General features: G+C 42.3%; 1 protein-coding gene across 7 annotated transcripts in view; it reads left to right on the top strand.

Moving 5' to 3' along the window:
* LOC109635220 (synaptotagmin-2-like) overlaps nt 1-20,106 on the top strand; it is a 54,786-nt gene extending 34,680 nt beyond the window's left edge. For 6 of the 7 annotated variants that reach the window (XM_069527495.1, XM_020096251.2, XM_020096252.2 and 3 more), the window contains 8 exons: nt 5,940-6,155; nt 6,501-6,661; nt 10,709-10,846; nt 11,140-11,307; nt 11,793-11,960; nt 12,756-12,873; nt 13,200-13,333; nt 13,897-20,106. In XM_069527495.1, coding sequence (XP_069383596.1) covers nt 5,963-6,155; nt 6,501-6,661; nt 10,709-10,846; nt 11,140-11,307; nt 11,793-11,960; nt 12,756-12,873; nt 13,200-13,333; nt 13,897-14,112 — 1,296 coding nt within the window. In that variant the 5' untranslated portion in view covers nt 5,940-5,962 and the 3' untranslated portion in view covers nt 14,113-20,106. The remainder of the gene's footprint in view (nt 1-5,939; nt 6,156-6,500; nt 6,662-10,708; nt 10,847-11,139; nt 11,308-11,792; nt 11,961-12,755; nt 12,874-13,199; nt 13,334-13,896) is intronic. The other variant, XM_020096256.2, reaches the window with a different exon arrangement.
* The last annotated feature ends 48 nt before the right edge of the window (nt 20,107-20,154 follow it).

Here is a 20,154-nt window from a genome sequence, read left to right as displayed (position 1 = left end):
GCCTGTAAATCATGTCCTCGGCAGCTTATGCAACTTGGCTCGTGCCTTTAAATAGCTCAATGGGATTCGGATGAAATGAAAGAGTCCGCGTGAGAAGTAGAAATACAAAATTAGAGCACACATGCATATGTAACTTCTCAGAGAGAGATCATCTGCCTCGCTGTGAAAGAAATACTCTCTCACATCAAGGTTGCTTTTCAGTCTAAATCTGAAATTTTCCAATCAAGACTCCCTCTAGTACTTCTTGTACATTTAAAAAAAACATCCATCCCACTGTGTTGTAGCAATCACATTAGTAGGACTTGGGAGGAAATGAAGCTGCGCAGCTACTTCAGCTGGAGGCCAAACGCTCCTGCCACCCACGCTTCACCCGTTATGTCACAGATGGTAGGGGTCTCGGTGGGGGCTGGGTGACTTCACTGGGGTCACAGTATTCTACGTTGCTCAGATTGCTTTGTGTCTTTAAGGGCTCTGGTCGTCTGGTGGCCTGTGACCGCTGAGTTGCCGTTGCTGTTGTCACGCATTGAATACAACAACCTTTTCACTGTGCCTAATATTCAATACTTAATTTGCCGCCCCAGTGCTTCTGACTGTTGCCCCCGAGCTGCGGTCACGTGACCCCCCCTCCCCATAGCCCGTTTTCTCTGCATTTACAGAGGCCATTTTGAATCTTTTTTGTCAAGACGTTTGCGAGCCCTCAACCGTGTGCTGCATTTAATAATAATGTTACGTTCCACTTTAAACACACACATGTTTAAACACGCAAACGCGTATAGATCGTCCACTGGCAGACAGCTGTGTGAACTAGCGTACGAGGCAAGTTGTCAGGGCTGGTGGAGGAAATAAAGGACTTGGCCGTCTGGCTGTTGTTTGCTAATGAATTGCTGTTCAGGGTACTTGTTGTTGTGTAATGAAACAGCTGCATGACTTCAGCTCACTCTCCTTAGGTTGTTTTCTCTTGGATCCGAACCGACTGCTAATAAGCCCTTAATAAACACAATCCCACCACAAATGGCGACTGCTCCTCTGCAGGCCGGGGTTTCCCTCGCTGGGGATGAATGTCACACTCTGTGGTCAGTGAGCCGACACACGCGTGACGTCAAATGAGGAAAGGACATTTCTCAGACGTGTGTTTACATGTGAGAGCGATGATTATTATCATTAGGGTTTGACAGGAGCTGGGTAATTAATTAAAAGCACGTAGCCCATGGGCATATTTAAATGTTTCTATAACGATGATCAAGACAACATATGATGTGATAATCCGTGGGTGTGCATGTGTATTTTAAAGTGTTCTTCTTCTTTTCTTTTTGTATTTATAGAAATAAATCTCTGCATTGTATTAAATAAATGTAGTTCAGCACCGTGACTGTGCAGCAAAGAGCACCCCCATAGCTAAGGGGCAATGGGGGGGGGGGGGGGATGAAAGGTAACGTGGAGCCCAGCTGGAGACCTTTGTTGGAGCTCTTCCCCTTCAGTTCTCCATTGTCTGGAATAAAAGCACAAAAATATCACCAAAAAAAAGTCATATGAAATCCATAAAAATACGCTTCATGCAAGAACCACGTTAAAAGTTATCACGTACTGATGCTACTGAAATCTTTATACAAATCATAAAGGAGAAGGTGAAGATAAGAAATAGCTGTTCGGGGGGGGGTCCCTAAAATGACCTGATGTAATATTTTCACTTCTGTTGCATCGCATCCATCCCTTATCTACATGGCTTTTCCTTTGAGGGTGAGCTGGAGCCGATCCCAGCTGACACTGGGTGATAGGCAGGGCACCGCCAGGACAAGTCTATCACAGGGCTCACATATGGACGAACAACATTTCACTGTTACATTCACACAAACATGAAATTTAGAGCCTCCAGTTAACACGCACGTGTTTGGACTGTGGAAGGAAGCCAGAGTATCCAGAGTGAACCACGCAGACACGTAGAGAACATGTAAACTCCAGGTTAACGGTCATCAGGTTTGAACTCAGAACCTTCTTAATTGAGATGACAGTGCTAACCACTGCTTTGCATTGCAATGAACACGTTTTTCTGATTCTGTAGTTGTTAAATCAGTCTGAACACTGCACGTGTTTATTAAATTCATCCAGCATTCAATATCCTCTCTGTTTAAACAGATTTTTCATTTTTTAACAAATATTGTTTCTTCCTTCATGTGTCTCGGCCGTCAGAGTTTAAGAGACATATTTAAGGACAGTAGATTTTTAGTAAATGTGTTAGTACGAGGGGTTTCTATTCCCATTTTTTTTGTGCAAAGATAAAAGTTCTTGATCCTCATCCAACTCGGAGCAGTGTGTCTAGTGATAAGCGGCGGCCGTCGTCGCTCCGCTCTGGGCAATGGAGCTGAGCCATTTTGTTTTAGCAAATTATGATGAGTCAAACACTAACAAAATGAGACGCACATTGGGAGTTGGGAGTTCAAAACTCCCACAGATCTCAGTCAATCAACTATTATATGAAATGAATATTGTATAATAATTCTATTTTAAACTCTTTATTCATTCTAGGAAGGTTTCCATCAATTCTTATTTCAGCAAATGTCCAACTTTTGCACGATTACAGATTCAACACAACCACAGTTTGACATATTAGCCGCTGCGCAGCTCCACTGGAGCAGATGGAGGTTAAGAGCCTTGCTCAAGGGCATCTGAGTGGTGGTAATGAGCAATGGCCAAGCTCTATTACTTCCTCTCCCAGATTGAATCTGTTCAGGTACTGAATCACCAACCTCCCAGTTAAAATCCCTGGTACCTGAACCAACAGATTCAAGTTTTCACCTTTATTACAAGTTCTTTGAATTGTGTTTTACGGGCTCTGAGAGTGAAAAGTCCGGTGTTTATATAGTTTGTACATCAAGTTATTTTCTTAATATGCATATGTATGTCCCTCTGATTTTAGCTTTACAAGCATTCAGACTCTAGAGATGGAAGTCAGTCTACATCAATGAAATCATTTCCTCTGTGCCTTTTTAAACTAAACACCTACTGTCCCAGGAAACAGAGTTAAATATGGTTAATATGGCTTCCATTGACGGCTAGCTGCTAAAATTGTGTTAAGTACCTTGTTAATGTGCTCTGAAGGTGTAAAACTACATTTAAAAAAAAGCAAAAGTGGTTAATACAGTTGATTTGTCTGCAGTGAGCACTGAGAGCTTACCGGGAAGCAGGACTAATGTCTGTAATAAAACAATACTGCAGGTCTGTGTCCTCTCTGTCCGTCCTCACCCTCAGAGTGGAGGAGATAAAAATGTTGGAGCACATATCCGTGAATGTTAATTTAATTGGTCTGGCTTGTCCTGATGTGAGGGACAATCAGGGTGAAACGCACATAAACCTCAAATGTACGCGGAGGCTTTCGACACTGTCACAACATCTACAGTAATGTCTCTCACAGAGCAGAGACGCTGACGCCTGTGATCGCTCTTTTATTGAGTGTGAGTCATTTTCTCAATAACCTGAACAATGCATGTACATTAGCTCAGTTCACACCTCAGAATATGATCACAAGGGTGTTGGTCATTTGGAACAAGATATTTCAATATGCATATATTTCAAGATATTTTGAACTGGTCCTGCCCCCTGAATAATAAACGTCCCTCCCTCTCACTGTTAGTTTTAATTTAGATAATTAATATATGACACTAATTAAGGACAAAACCTGTGGCACCAACTTGGAGGATTGGATTTGGGGAAATGTCTCTATTTTTACTTTTACCCCTGACTTTAATAAAATCTGTGGCAGTAGAAGTCTCTTGTTGTTATGCTTGTCGTGCTTTTCTACTTCTCTGAATCGAGCTCTCACCGATCACTCATCCTTCTGTTGGCAGGCTCCACTTGTTAGGCTGTGATTTCTGGAGCCGATAGGAGATCTGATTGAACGTTTGTTTGGCCCGTGGAAGAAACACAGTTCACTGGGGAAAGGCTGTTAGTCGTTTGTTGTGTTTATTTCTCCGCTTAAACACCCGCCCCCCCGGACGGGCGGCGTTGTCTCAGCTACGGATCGAGCAACGTCCAGACAAAACAAAGGTGTGATGAATTGATGACTGATGGTGGTTTTTCATAATCACTGTAGGTAACTCATCTCAATTCATTGTCCGCTGACCTCACAACCCTGTGAAATATGTTTGAAACACAGTAAAATGGCAGGCTGCAGAGGAGACTGTGGTTTGCCCCAATCAATCATCTTCTAAAATGAATTCCGTGTGCACTTCCTCAGTGGAAATGGATTGGATGTTACCGAGGGTTCCGACCTTGCCTGAGTCATAGAAAAAAGAGCTTTATCATAAGTTTAAGAAAATCCATCACAGTGGTTTTGGCCTCTCTAAAGTGTCGCATGTCAAGAGTTGGTTTATTAGATAAAGAGTCCAAAGTATCAATCAACCTAATTTACCTGTGACTCACCTAGTGGTGATGTCATGATTCAATGTTGAAAACCTGCTCTGTTTTCTTTTGGGGGGTTTTCGGTTCTAGCGAGGAACCAACCTTTTAAGTTCCGAACCGATTTCTTCCGGGTTGGAATACGCTTCTTCTTCCACTTGACAAACACAACAAAGAACTTCAGTTCATTATCACATCAGCACTAATGCTTGAAAATTATTTAAAATATTTTCTGATTCTCTTTTAGTTGATTAGTTGATCAGTTCATTGGCCTTTTACTGTAACTGTGGATCCATATCAATCCTTATCTCACAAGTTTAAGGTGATATCGCCGTAACATATTTGTATTACTTATTATTTGTAATTCAATGTAATATGGAGACATTATTTGACTATGATCTAGTTTGTTCAACAGTTTACTGTTTTTGTATCAGTGAACTGTTCAAATATTCATCAAGTCCATTCACACAGTCAAGAAAATATTTTATATTTAGAAGTAAATGCGAAAAATGTGTCATGTCATTTTTTTATGTCATCACGTACTTATTTCCAATACTGTGTACCTCACTACTGCAAACGAACAGCGGAACAAACTAGATTAGAGACACTCAATAATCTGGGGGGAATTCAAAATTCTATACTCTCCTGTAATTGCATTTTTTTATGTTTTAATTAGTCTCTTTAATCTCTGTAGAATAAATTGATCAAGATTTCTTCAGCTGATGTTAATTCCCTTGAATCATAAAGCCATCACTTTCCCAGTCACTGGCACTGGGCTCAAAACACCTCAGGGGCAAATGTGTGAAAACCAGTTTGTCTGACTGTGTTTGCTCTTGTGGCAGATGTTGAAGAAAACAATAGTGGCTACTTTCTCAACAGTGTCACCAGAGGCAGGAAATATATTCACAAATTTGTTCACCATGCAGAAGGCTGACACGTGTCATGCCGGTGCTCCTAATTACATTTATTTGTCAGATGCTTTCGCCCAGAGCGACATCCATTTTTGTCCCATTCATACACTTTCAAAGAGCCATGTGGGGTTCAGTGTTTTCCTCAATGACGTAGGAGCCTGTGATCAAACCACCAGTGGTCCAACAGCTGTCTCTCTCCACCACCTGAGCTACTGCCACCGTTTGATCCCTTTCATAACCTACACAAGAGTTAAATGATGTGGAGTTGAGTGTCTGTGATCAGGGTTTGATTCAGATCTCAGCCTTAAAACTACTACGAATCTCAACAGGTGGCGTTTTGCGAGTGCGCCACAAATCACTCTCTCATTGGATTGTTTTCTTATGCCTCATTATGAATGTCAGTCTCGCGTGGTGCTGCATTTGTTCATGACATGTTTTGGCCTGTGTGTCATTTTTCTTTTTCAAATGAGTCTGGAAACATTGAAATTGGCTGAATGAATCAAGCCTGTAATGAGTTACCGTCAATATCTTCCACACAAGCGGAGTATAATGTGCAAATGGAGAAGAAGTGGCACTAATGGGCTGATGACAGCAGGTTTATTGAGCAGTGTCTTGTTTTTCTGTGCTGTTTTTCAGGGACCGTGCGTGCAGCCTAAACGATGAAGTTAAACTTGTTCAGGTATCAGACAACACCCATGGTCGCTGCTAAGCCAACAGGGGACAGTGCCTTGACTGTGACCCCAGCCCCTGTCGCATTAGTCTCTGCTGACAACTCCACCGAACCAGTCAACAAGAACGATGCCTTCGACGAGATCAAAAACAAGTTCCTGAATGAAATCGACAAGATCCCACGTGAGTGCCGGACCGAAACGCCAAACCTGTCCCGATCAACCAACTCTTTATCGATGTCGCTCCTGAGCAACGATTTGGGAATTAGATTTTCTCCTTTGCTGCAGGCATTGGCGGCCTCATAATGTCTTTATTCAGTATTGATCACTGGCTGCCCTTCCTAATGGCAGAGAAATCTAATTTTCACCCAATCTAATTGCTAACACAGCACCTCTCTTACTAAATGTATTGTCCCAGAACATGACATGGAGCAGGCTAAATGATTGGTTGGTCAAATGTCAAAATATTTAGCTTCTTATACATTGATCTGTATGTCCCCCCCCCCCCCCCCTCCCCCCACCCCCACAGTGCCATCCTGGGCCATCATTGCCATCGCCGTGGTTGCTGCTTTACTCATTCTCACGTGCTGCTTCTGCATCATCAAGAAATGCTGTTGCAAGAAGAAGAAGAACAAGAAGGGCAAGAAGGGGAAGGGTGACATGGGAATGAAGAACCTGAAAGGCGGAGAGGTATGTTTCTCAGCAGGAGGTTCTGTCACGGCCGAGAGAATCGACGCCCACACAGTAAACAAAGCAAAGCAACATTAGCCTGTATATGAGCCCATTATGTAACAGCTGTGGGTCTTACAAGCGTATAGCTTTTCAACAGCATTGAAAGAAAACATGAATGTAGAGTTAGATTTGACTCAGATATAACTAGCCGGGCGCTCTGAGTGCATATACCTCCGCCAAGGCTAATTTATAATCTTGCCATGTCAAATCCGTGTTTCCCATTAATTATCTAAACTGTGGAGGACCGTCATATTCTCCACGTTTCAGTCAAGTCACATAGAAAAATGATGATTTTCATATCACTAGCACAAACTGTTTAACCCTTTAATCAAGTCTATTCCCCACAGGTATTAATTACATTCTTTACCCACCATGATTATTTTTTTTATATCTCTCTCTCTCTTCTTCTTTTTCTTCTGTTTTTTTTTTTTTGTTATGTGATGTATTTGTTATGAATGTTATTGTTGCTCTTTCTGTCACTTGTGCTTTTTGGGATTTGAGTGGAAAATGACAGGACTCGTATCAGTTTAGCCCAACCATGACTTTTATTTATCCCTCGCAGTCATTAAAGAGTAGTAATGAAAATTAATAGTTAGCACAATAGTGTTGTTTTGTGCCCGTAATTATTATTTTTTCACATGTGTGATTGATGATTTGACAAAGTACAATGATACTTCATCTAAAACTGGAGTTATTTTTTAAAAAACGTCGGCCCTGCTGCACAAGATACGATTGTGTTAATGAGGAGGCGCCGCTGTCTGTCATTTTCCACGCTCCCTACAGTGTAGCTGACTGCATTTGCTGTGATTACCCTTCTTTGGTGTCTGCTGTGAGTTCAATCTCTTCCTTTGTCTCTGCTCTCCTCCTTCCTGCTTTGTGTCTTATGTGTGCTCCGTGTATCTTGACTGTGGTGGACTTCTCTGCCTACGGTAGGTCTGATGGCACGCGGCACCCCTCTCTGGCCGCTCTGTGTAAGCGCAGACCAGGGCAGGGGGGGAGCGGTGGTGGGGGCGGGCTGGGCTGGGCTTGGAGGGTTTGATTGCAATGATGATGATGATGATGATGACAATGAGTGCTATGGCTTCCTTAGTTTTTTGCAAGCTTAGGTGCTGCGGGTGCTTGAGGAATCTTATGGGAGCGTTTAAGCTGCTTCGCAAAACCCACTGAACTGATATGCCGCACCAACTGCTATGTCTTGATTATCCAGAGATTGCAAATGTTTTAAACAGACAGCGACCTGTTTAAGTGTCTATGGTTTGAAATGAACATGAAACTCATCCTATGGTTGAGCCTCTGAATGACGAGTGCACTCAGCAACTCACTAGAGATCACTAACATGCATGTGCAAGGGGTAAGCTGGATATTTGTCAAAAAATAAAATAGCTGAAACGTAATCTAACAGAGCTTTGAGCATGTTCCCAAAGACAAAAAGCTGATATCTATGGAATGAATCCTCTCCTGATAATTACATTGACTCGTGTCTGAAATTCACACGCTGTGCAAACACGAGTTCCACGACAGTTAAAGCTGTTTGAATCGATTGACAAAGACCAGCATATGCCCTTGCAGTAGGTACCATTGAATGGCCACAACTTGACTTGAGAGTAACTTTCCTGGATGACCCATACTGCTGACATACGAGGTGACAGTCATTGACACCCCCTCTCTCCCTGAAGCACTGTGGGCCTCACTGAGGAGAAATGGTGGGCCGGGATGTTTGCCCACATTTGCAGTCATCTGCTGATTTCAGTCGATTTGAACGTTAAAGCTACGATCAACCGGCATATTTCAATTCATATAAAACCTCAGTGCTGAGCTTGCAACTCACCCCACTGAGTTGACCATCGGGCATCCATTCAGACGCACCACGTCTTTGTCTTTGAACCCCCACTGGACGCTTGACAACAACTGGAAATTCTCAATGTGGCATGATCCCTCCATGGATGTGAACATTTCACTCAGTACACATGCGCAGACATTTTGGGACTGACAAAACTATAACACAGAGGTAAAAAAAAAATATATATATATATATATATCATAAATGACGATGAAGTAATTCATTTACATTCGCCATCAGAAAGAAACGTGGATCCTGCATTGTGTGGCCTGGCATGCTAGAATGAAAAGCATTTACCACAATAAAGATGGAGAATGCCACGTGTAAGGAATATTGTGTGAGAATGAGTGTGTGTCAGAGGGAGTTTTTAAGCATGCACGAGAGCTTGCATGTAAGCAGATGAGAGTGTGTGTGTGTATATTGGGCGTGTATGGTACAGTATGGTGTGTGTGATGGTGTGTGTATTATCTGTGTGTGTGTGTGTGTGTGTGCCCTGTTCCTCTTCCAGCTCATCAGTGAGTAGCTGGACCCTCCAGTCTTACGAGGACATCAGTGTTTTTTCAAGAAGACAGCCATAGGAAAGTAGGCCATACTGAGATATCATGCAGCTTCACACAGTGTCCGAAATGAAGGTTTACTTTGATATTTTCATTTGAGCGAAATCGCCCGCGCTCGATTAGTCATGACCGCCTCTAAAGAGGTCGCTGGGTGTAACGTAAAAAGCAAGATGGACGATGAGAGAAGACACGATTCACCTTCCTCATCACACCCCAGTTAACTCAGTCAGTGCACTGCTTAACTTCGTTCTAGCATCAAGATAATACATATTTTTTAATTTGCTCTTTTATATTTTATCATTTAATCATCGAGATTTTGAATCTCTTTCCAGAGATACATGAGAATAGGAGACATTCAGCAAGGACAACAAGTAAAAGCATCACAACACAGATATTAGAGTGTCAATAAGCAGCAGAGTAAATACACTAATGAGTGTTTGGTTTGTCAGGAGGAGAGAAACAGCACACAGTCATGTTGCCTGACTTGAAGTTAAACAGCTTCTGTTGCTGCAGGAATCTTTACGTGTCGCTTTAGCAAAGTTTGAGAGCGTTTCAAGAAAAAGTGTCAAGAATCAACTGCGTCAGCGGTTTGATTGAATCACGTCGTCAGCACTCCGTCCTTCAGTCCCTCTCAGTGAGGACATCCTGGGACGGCCTGTACTGGAAATGTGCTTTGCACGGGGAGGACAAAATAACAAGAACACCTTTCACTATAGTGCAACGAGTTACTGCAGCTCTGCAACAGATGAGGGTTTAGCTTTGTGGGGCTTTTGGGAACAATATCCCATAATAGTCATATCCTCCAGCCTGTTTACGTGTGACTTTGGCTCATCTTGCCTCTGTGTGGGACACGTCCTCACAAATCTTTTAAGACTTTGCAGGCAACTTAACATGACTCATTAGGGCTGAGTCATATTTGGGATTTGTGTTGCTGTATTTGCAACATTGAATTATTTCAGTTTTCTGTTTCAATCCCATGTTACTGTTAGTTTGACCACATGCTGTAATTTCACAATTAATGGCAGCCACACGAGTGAGTCGCATTAATGTGAAAAACCAATTCCCAGTCAGAAAGGCTTAGTATCAGCATTTTTATAATTGGATCCTATTAGATTGCATTTTATTGGAAGGTGTTCCTGGTTTTTTCTGCCCTCCTCCTGTATAATGACTGTTTTCTGTGTTCTCTCTCTTTCTCTCAGTCTGTCTCTCTCACTCTTTGCACAATAACAGACATTACATCTATTTAAATCACAGTTATACAACATTTTGTCGTCCAGGAGAAAATTCCCCTGCCTCTGATTTTACCAGATTTCAACATACATGTAATGATCATGGTGAAAAAATAAAAAAATGAACAAAAAAGAAAACAGCAAATGGTGTCACCCAAGAAATAGTGAAATCAAGTCAGGTTGCAACTGTGGTCATTGATGAACAGATTGCACTAGTAACACCGGGGGGAGCGGGGGTAAGTGGCAGGTAGGTGCTGTGACTAACCCGACTGCTGATGCCCTGACGTTTGGTGTTCAGCACGGCCGCCGCCTCAGAACCGTCCTCTCACTCCTCCCTCTGCCACCTGCCTCCCCCCCCCCTCCCCTTCTGTCTGTGCAGAAACTACAGGACGACGACGATGAGGAAGATGACGTCGAACCGGGGCTGACTGGGGACGAGAAAGAGGAGGAGGTGAAGGAGAAGGAGAAGCTGGGGAAGCTGCAGTACTCCATTGATTACGATTTCCAGGAGAACAAGGTAAGGACTTGAATACTTGGTGGTGGAGGAAGTACTCACACATTTTACTATAGTAAAAGTACACATATATAAGGATGTTCACCCAAGCATTATCTATTCCTCTTATCCTTCATGCAGCGGTCTAACTGCTCAGTTTATCATTTTCTTCTAAGAATGAAATGCATTTCTGTACCTCTTTCCTTGGTGCAACATTTCCTCTGACTTCATTTCAGATTTTGTTTTAGTGTGAGCTCGGGAAGGGTTCACAGTGAAGTGAGATTTAATCACATACTTCCTCCTCGCTCCCTCCTCAGCTGACTGTGGGAATCCTGCAAGCTGCCGACCTCCTCTCCATGGACAGCGGCGGCACCTCTGACCCCTACGTCAAGGTCTTCGTCCTCCCTGATAAGAAGAAGAAGTACGACACTAAGGTCCACAAGAAAACACTCAACCCCGTCTTCAATGAGACTTTCGTCTTCAAGGTAAGCCGAGGTGCCGTGTGGTCATCCATCACTTATGACTTATTAAAACAACATGTTCTTCTTTCTGTGTAATGGGCAGACGGGTCTTGTAAAAGGGGAACGGCTCCTCCTCTCTGAGCAGCTGCTGAGATTCTGATTTCTTTTTCGCTGCAACGCTTCTGGCCGGCAGTGATAAAAAGCAGCAGACGTAGTGAAGGTGTCCGACAAGGAGAGTGTGGTGGAGAATCAAATTAAAGGAGAGGGCCACCTGCGGTGCACCCGGCCTGCTGACACAGCTTTATAAAAAGAAAAAGAAACAATTCAAATGGCTTTACCTTGTCAAAGTCAGGCCAGTTCTGCTGAAGCTGCATGTTATTAAGTCAGGCCATTTGAGCTCCAGGCCAAAGTCACAACCCATATTGTTTTATGGTTCTAATCTGGGTGACTTTTTATTCATATGATCAGAAACGCGTGAATCTAAAGGCTCCCTGGTTGCTGTCTTACAGATCCCGTTCCAAGAGATGGGCGGGAAGACTCTGGTAATGTCCGTCTATGACTTTGATCGCTTCTCCAAACATGATGTCATCGGAGAGATTAAAATACCCATGAACACCCTTGACCTGGCTAAGCCAATTGAGGAGTGGCGAGACCTGGACAGCGCAGATCAAGAAGAGGTGAGGCGCCGTCGGGTCTGTTGTCTCACTTTAGAAATCAAATGTGATATTGTTGCTCCAGACGCACGCGGCAGAGGGCGGAGAGAAAAGCCGAACGTCACACACATAAGGGGAGTGTGAGATGGTTTAGAAATACCAGCCCCATTAAAGTACATTGAATCAGCCTCGCTTTACAAAGCACAAAAATAACCACGAGCGCAAGGTGTCGACTTTGTTCAACAGTGAGGATGAAGGTCATGATTTGTTGGTTTGTAATTCGAACTTCCTCTGCAGTCAGGCAGTCTGTAGTTGGATGCTTTCACCATCACACTGCATCAGGACATGAAAAACAGATTTTAATCGATGCAACCGCTGCCTCCCCATGGTCACCTTAAAAAAGAAATCACTCACTTTCTAGTTTTTTACCTTGCAGTCACAGACACAACTGGATGTGCTTAGTAAATAATCCCTGCTGCTTATTCAAAAGTAAGAAAAACATTGTTTATCCTTCAGGATCCAGGAACGATTCCCTGGGAAATTCGTGAAAATGTCAAAAAAAAAAAAAAAAAAAAACCTCAGCATCAGTGCCAGTATTTAATGGGTTCTTTCTTGGCTCATGTCGCACCCTTCCAAGTTTTGTGGAAATCCATTCTGTATATTTTGCATAATCCTGTTGACACACAGACAGACAGGGATGAAAACAAGCTAGAGGTAATAAATGCAAGTTTGTGAATCTCTGATCGTACATCAGAGAAAAGACATCTGTTCTGTGTCAGACGTCCTCTAACTTCCTCTCTCCTTCCCTCATCCCCACAGCCGGAGAAGCTGGGTGACATTTGCATCTCCCTGCGTTACGTCCCCACTGCTGGAAAACTCACCATCTGTATTCTGGAGGCTAAGAACCTGAAGAAAATGGACGTGGGTGGACTGTCAGGTGCTGAAACCATCACATCAGATATTACACTTCATTATCACATCATCACACTGGACATTATTTCAGTATCACAGTCTAACACAACCAGGCACTTTGGTCACCTTAGCGTGGAGCGCGGATGCTCACGGCGTGACTGCAGCTCTGCTCACGTGCTGACGCTGCAGTACTCACCATGCAGCACCCCCCCCACCCCTCCCCCTCCAGGCTTCAGAGCTGGCCCCATCTGTTGGTGCATTACAGCACTGCAGCCTAAACATGCACGTCACAGGGTTTTTCTTTCATTTTAATCATGCTCATCATGCTCTTTGCCTTCTCTCTGTTTTCAGATCCCTATGTGAAAATCAACCTGCTGCAGAACGGAAAGAGGCTGAAGAAGAAGAAGACGACGGTGAAAAAGAACACTTTGAACCCGTACTACAACGAGTCCTTCAGCTTTGAGATCCCTCTTGAGCAAATGCAGGTAAGGAAATGGAAATTATCAAACTTATTGATAAATGCATGTGAGGACAACACCGCCAGTCGTGAATTCAACAATTACCACGAATATACTGCATCTGTCACAGAGAATGGAGGACTGTGTATCTACAGGGTGATTTTAATCAGAGTGTACTTAATAAACTTGACACTGATTTTTGATATTTTATTTAATCATCCCACAAATGTCACATAAGCAATTCTGCAAAAACTCTTCAGGCTGCAAATGTAAATTTATAAAATATTCATATGAGAAACATTGGACTAATAATCGGCAAAAATACAAAACACATGTAAGTAATTCATCAGAGTGGTCACATCTACATCTACATTGAATTATTAGAAAGCAGGAGACTAAACTCTGCTGGATGCTGTTTAACTACCACTGACACCAGCATCTGGACACTTTCCACCAATCACTACAATTACTGCCTTGTTAAAACATGGGTTCCCAGTTTCTGTGTCTATACTTTGGATGATTGTTGTATCCATGTGATAATTATGACGTTCTCAACCCTGTTTTAATCCTTTTCCTTCTCGTTCCCCCAGAAAATCCAAGCCGTGATCACCGTGCTGGACTACGACAAGATTGGCAAGAACGATGCCATCGGGAAGATCTGGGTGGGAAGCAAGTCCACGGGGGCCGGGCTCAAACACTGGTCCGACATGCTGGCCAACCCCCGTCGTCCAATCGCCCAGTGGCATCCGCTGCAGCCGGAGGAGGAGGTGGATGCTTCCCTCGCAGCCCTGACGGCCAAGAAGTAAACCCCACACCCCCGAGACCACATCGTCCCCACCCGCACCTCTCTTACCCATACATCCTCCCATCAGGCCCCACATATCAGTGTATATTCCAGAAGATCACCCCCCTCCCCTCTCCGACTTTGCATCCACTCCCCAACTCCCACCCTCCTCCTCTCCCACCTTTGAAAAGATCCATAGATACCATTCGACATGATGGGGAAATATAGTTTAAAAAAAAGCATCATGTTATATTAAGTCGTGACAAAAGAAGACAAGTTACAGGATGGACAGAGACTCCGTTGATTTCCTTTAAATCTATTTTTGTATTGGGGTTGTGGTTCCATTAATAAGAATACAGAGGAGACTATAAAGAACAGGTAGAGTGCTATATGGGAATCTAATGATAGAGGGGATAAAACATAATGTTCACTCATAGTGTACTTCTCACCCCTTCCCTTTAGTGACACAGTTTGCTTAGAATAGCGCTTAATAATAAAATGCTTTATACTGCCATAGTACAGAGAGATAACACAAGCAGGTCCATTCCTTCGGTGTATCGTGCACCATGTTTTACACCTGCCAGTGATCATACTAGATGATTCTGTTAGTTTGAAGTACATTCCTAGAGCTGGGTAGCCAGTAGGGATAAGCACATATCCGGTTACCCACAAACACACTGCCGTTTTTGATTAGTTAACACGCCACCCTTCGTCTCAGGAAAACTGAGAGGAAACTGAAGCTCCATGCCTTTTTTTCTAAACGGGTCGTTATTTCTTCTTCTTATTATTCCTCTTATTGTTATTATTCTAATCCTCCACTTGACGAGAAAGAAATGTCGGATTCAAAAACTTCTCTTTTCGGTGACGTAAGGCTCGTGACTATAGTGCTAGTTTATCCATGAAATGGAATAAATCAGGGGAGAGGGAGGGAAGGATGGATTTTCAGTTTAAAAGAAAATAAGCGTGTGTGTGTGTGTGTGTGTGCGTGCATGTGTGTGCGAGTGTGTGCGCGTCTGTCGTGCGAACAACAAAAAGCGAAGAAATATCAGAGCGGGTACAACAGAGACTGATTCCAACCACCAAACGACATGATATTTACAGAGTGTCGATTACTGCCCGCAGTCCACCACCACCCCCCCTCCCCGACGCCTCCGATTCTGTATCTCACTTGTTCAGTGCTACTGCCATTAGTCATGGACTTGACACAAGGGTTTTACTTCAAAGAAATCCCTATAACCGTCTTACAGTCATAAAGGAGACAAGCCTTCCAAGTAACAAAATAAGCAATTTTCAACTACCAGGGACGCCTTCCAGTCAGCGGTGTTGTTCTCTTCATTTCTCTCTTCTCCTGTTTGTTTCTCTCTTTTATTGATCCAGCTGTACTTCTTCATTTTATTTTACTTCAAACACTTTTATTCCTCAAGCACTTTAAATCCAAATGTTGCGTTTAAGTACCCTCAGAAACCAGAGCTTTAATTGTTTATGTTAAGATTAGCTGGGTTTAAAAAATAAAAAAAAAGAGCGAGGGAGTGCGTTATATTTGCTTTTTGTTTTTGCCTCAGCTTTTTATGTGTTTGCATATTACGTTCCTCACTTGATTGAAAGGAAACGGTCTGGAAGAAGGCACTGATCCGTGTGTATTTGAATACACAGCTTACCAAACTGTCGAATTTAATTGCACTACTGGGTATTAATTCTGTTCTGTGATTGTGTAATTAATTTTTTTTTTTGTGGTGAAATGTTGTGAGGTTGAATTTTTCTGTGGCACAACAGACAAGTGTCAAGACATAGACTGGATCTAATGCTGCTCGTCCACAGAATGTCATCGATTCATTTGGAAATTAATATTCCAACGTCCCGTGACAAAATCCAAATTGACAAAAAAACCTAATTAGGAATTAAAATCCTGCCATTGACAAGCTGCTAGGAATCCAGAAAACCTAAAATGAAATATCTGTGTGCAGCGAAAACTTCCTGTTGACTGTAAAAATAAATGTAAATCATAAGCAGTCAACATTTTAAACAACACCACGGTTTCTTTTTGTTGTTTGCTCTTGTATCTTTCTCTCTGTTGGAAACATGTCAAGTCGTTCTGTTTTTATAACCAAACACAGACCATGTTCACGTTTCTGTTTTCCACCATCTTCCTTCTTTCCTTCTGTTGATGAAGCAACACTAAAGAAAAGGCAACATGGAAGCAATCAAGCAACCCATCGGTGTGTAGTTTTGCCTATATACATAGTTCATACACGTTGATACTGCATGTTTATACAAAATACTGTACATAAGAGCATGTTTTAGAGACGAAGCAAAAATATCTCGTGTACGTAAATGGGTGTCATTTGTCATTTTAATAACACGACGAAGGGATTAAAAGAAAAAAAAGATGCACTGTATATTTTCTAAATGAAACAAATGTGTATTTATTTTCCATGAGGGTCATTGGAGAGAATGTCATACAGTACAAATATTACAGGACTATTACTAATAAGAACCTTTCCACGCCTGAAAAAAGCAAGTGTGTCGTCCAGTACCGTGTGTGAGTTCATGTAGGATGAAAATGTAGCCGCATGCTTGCTATCTAATTCCTTGTGATCAAAACAGTTTTTTAATTTGATGCCATTTATCTGCCATGCATTTCGTTTCAGCTCTTATCTGAAGGCCAATGTTTGACTTGTTTTTAAATACTGTTATTGCTTTTTTAAATAATATGTTTTTGGTTTTTAATGTGTGGAATCTGGGGTTGTCCAAGTCCATAAGATTTTCTAACAGCAGATTTGGCATGGTGTTGTTTTTTCTTCTGAAATAACTAAAGAGAAGAAGGTTGAATAATTCTGCAATCTGTAGGTGGATTGTAGGCGTTATTATTTGTGCCAGTACAGACCCAGAACGAAGTCTGTTGGATCACATCTTTATGTACAATTCATTTCCAGGGGCCAAAAAGATGAATAAGATGAACACAAACGACTTGGAATCCCTTCTTCTCTCCATCTTTCCTTTTTCTTTTTTTCTTTTCCGTGTCTATTTAAACGACCTGAAACCCTTCACGACTGTGTCTCTTTTACTGTGTTGATTATACGATAACGTGTACGTGTATTATACAAGATAAATGAATAAGATAAAACTAAAGCCATAGAACTCAAGCACTAACTCTTTAGAGCTCAGCTGAGTCGCTAGAGTTTATTTAATAATGAAGAAAAAGAAAAAAGAACATGTGACGTCTTTGGTTTTTTTTTCCTTGGCCAGTGTTTCTCTTTTACATTCCGCTCAGAGGTCTTTGTTCATCGAGGGGGCAAACTCCATGTCACTGTACATACGTGAGCGTCGGGAACAGTTGTGACTTTAGTAGAGTGACTGTGTGTTTTTCTACTTTCAGAGCTGTTGATGTCCTTGTTTCATAGAGGTAGCTGATTTTACAGTATTGTGATTAGTAATGTATATGCCTCGTTTTGATAGTATGAATAATAGATACAGTATCTCTCCTCACTAATACTGCGAAAATGATATTATATATATATATTTATATATATGTATATATATATATATATAAATACGAGAGTGTGCTCTATTCTTGGGCCGAGTGCAATTTATGAACCGGACTGGGTCGCTCTTTGAGTTTCTCTTCTGCCGCTTCAGCAGCCGAGTGCGTGCAGTGAAAAACAATCTGCTGCTGACGCGAAGCTTTTTGTTGGTTTCACTTTGCAAACGTCTCAAACGATTGAGTTCGAGTCCCGACAACATTAAAGCAACGAGAGAGAAACTCAGTTGAGCGTCGCCCGAGTTTTCGGTCTGAATCCCTCCCATAGAACTATGCATTAAGTTATGATTTTCACAAGAACATGTGGCATAGTTTCAAAATAATATAAAAGTATATGACAATATAGAAGTTTTAACTGATGTCACCCACACTATGTGGGATACAAGGAAGAGTTTCTAAATTTAGAGAAATTTCCTCTCTTGCAAAGAATTAGATTAGAAGATTGATACGAGTCCCATGTGCTTAATATGAAGATGGAGCCAGGAGATGTTAGCTTAGCTTAGCAAAAACACTGGAAACGGAGGGAAACGATTAGCCTGACGATGTGGAAAGATAAAATACAACTATCAGGAAGACTCGAGGAAGTTATTACACTGGGACAGGAAGTAGCTTCACTTTTAGATTCTAGGGTTGTTTTTTTTATTATTTGCTTATTTTTTTAGAAATAGGATAAAATATTTATTTGAGTTTTTTTCCGTTTATTTTAAAAATGAGACATAGCATTTAAATGAGCTGATATTTTCACTTTTTCAGAGCCGGACCTGCTGTTTTCTCTCTTTTCCTTGTTGTACGTGTAAAGCTCAGCTAACTGTGTCCTGGCTCCACACAAACGACTCAATCAATCTTCTCATCTAACTTGTCAAGAGAGCGAATGAGTGTGTTTTCCCCAAATCTCCATTTCCACCAGTTTACCTCAGTCTCTTGAGTTTCTCCTCTGAAGTAAACTGCCTCCTCTCTCGCCCCCGGCAACAATCTTCAGCTCTGCCGTGCGACGCTGCCGCACTAATATTTAATGCAATATTATAATGTCCCATCAATACTGACTGTGACCAAATGATGCACTGATGAGTGTAATTCAAGATTTCAGAAATACTGCCACTACCTGGTGACATTCGCCTGCGTCTGTTTGACTTGAACGCGTCACACGACGAGGCGAATGTGATCCCGGGTAAATTTACAGCACACTTTAGAGATTCATTTCTTGTTTCCCTTCTCCGCTCGTGTCACCGCAGTCACATGACCATGAAGTTCTATGGGGGACTGGGAGCTGTGTGAGAGTGTGTGCGTGTGTGTGTGTGTGTGTGTGTGTTTAAATAGATGTAGGCCCTTTAGCAGACACGGTGCAAAAACACAACACTGGAATATAATGATTACAATATACAGTACAGGTCTGCATGCATTGGTCACATTACTCATTGTTTAACGTGAATCTCTCTGCGTGTAACCGTTTTAAATGCGAGGGTTAACGTGTTCTGTTGACAGCTGCGTAGACGTATATGACGTTCTGCACAAATGCATCTGAAACTGTGGCGTTCCAGCTGTGCCAGGACGGTTTTAGAGCACCCGTCACGCAGCAGCCATTTGTGTTTCCTCTCCTGTTTTTGTTTTAAACAAACGCTGGGATTCAAAAAAGGGAAATCATCCGCCACCTTGTCAAAATGTGTCGAGACGCCTGTCAGCAGGTAAAGACACGGCTCTGAAACACGCCGTCTTGTCTCCTCTATTACTCTCTGTATTTCTTCTTTGTATTCTTGTGCACATGTGTAATCACTCCTTCTGTCTTTTCTTTCTTTACTTTGAATCTTGTGATGTGTACGTCTAATGTAGAATGCAGGACTGTGTTTGAATCGATGCCGGAGATGCGTCACCACGACGTTTCCAGGTTTTGCTTTCCGTTGGTGTCTTTGTCCTGTTTATGTGTTACCAGCGATGTCCCATCAGTGTTGTGATGCTGAATAGGAAGCGGACTCATCGGGGTCTCCGGTGAATCTGCTTTCGCTGAGCGTAAAGAATGCCGGCCTTCATGTTTACAACATGGACATACTGTATACTGCCAAACATGCAGGACCGAACCAAACTCCCCCTCTTGAGCGCTTAGTCCTCCACCTCATCCCTGATGCAGCTGTATTCTCAAGACTCTTTTGGTTTGACTTCTATTTTCCCACCTCTTTCTCTTCTTCGTCATCTTTTCAAGCATCGGAGGGCAGCCAGGTCGTGTCCTCTAGCTGTGTTTCTTCGTGTCTAGTGTCGTGGTGCGCGTGTTCATGTCAGTACTTGTGCCTACTGTGGATCGCATGCTTTAGCCCTTGACTGGACACAAACGTTGCTCACAAACTCCTCTTGACCCTTGTGTGGACAAACGTTGGGGATCCTTATAAAGTCATCAAGGGAACCAAATAACTTATTACAAATTTATCATATGTGTTACCAGTTCTGTAAAAAAACAAATAGGAAATAAAGGCCTTTTAATTACCATGACTGCTTTGTGTTTAGTATGCAGTGTGTTGGGCTTAATGTGACACAGAG

This window comes from Paralichthys olivaceus, chromosome 6 (assembly GCF_024713975.1).
Source record: "Paralichthys olivaceus isolate ysfri-2021 chromosome 6, ASM2471397v2, whole genome shotgun sequence".
Taxonomy (NCBI): Eukaryota; Metazoa; Chordata; class Actinopteri; order Pleuronectiformes; family Paralichthyidae; genus Paralichthys; species Paralichthys olivaceus.
This window is presented reverse-complemented; position numbering and strand designations above follow the sequence as displayed.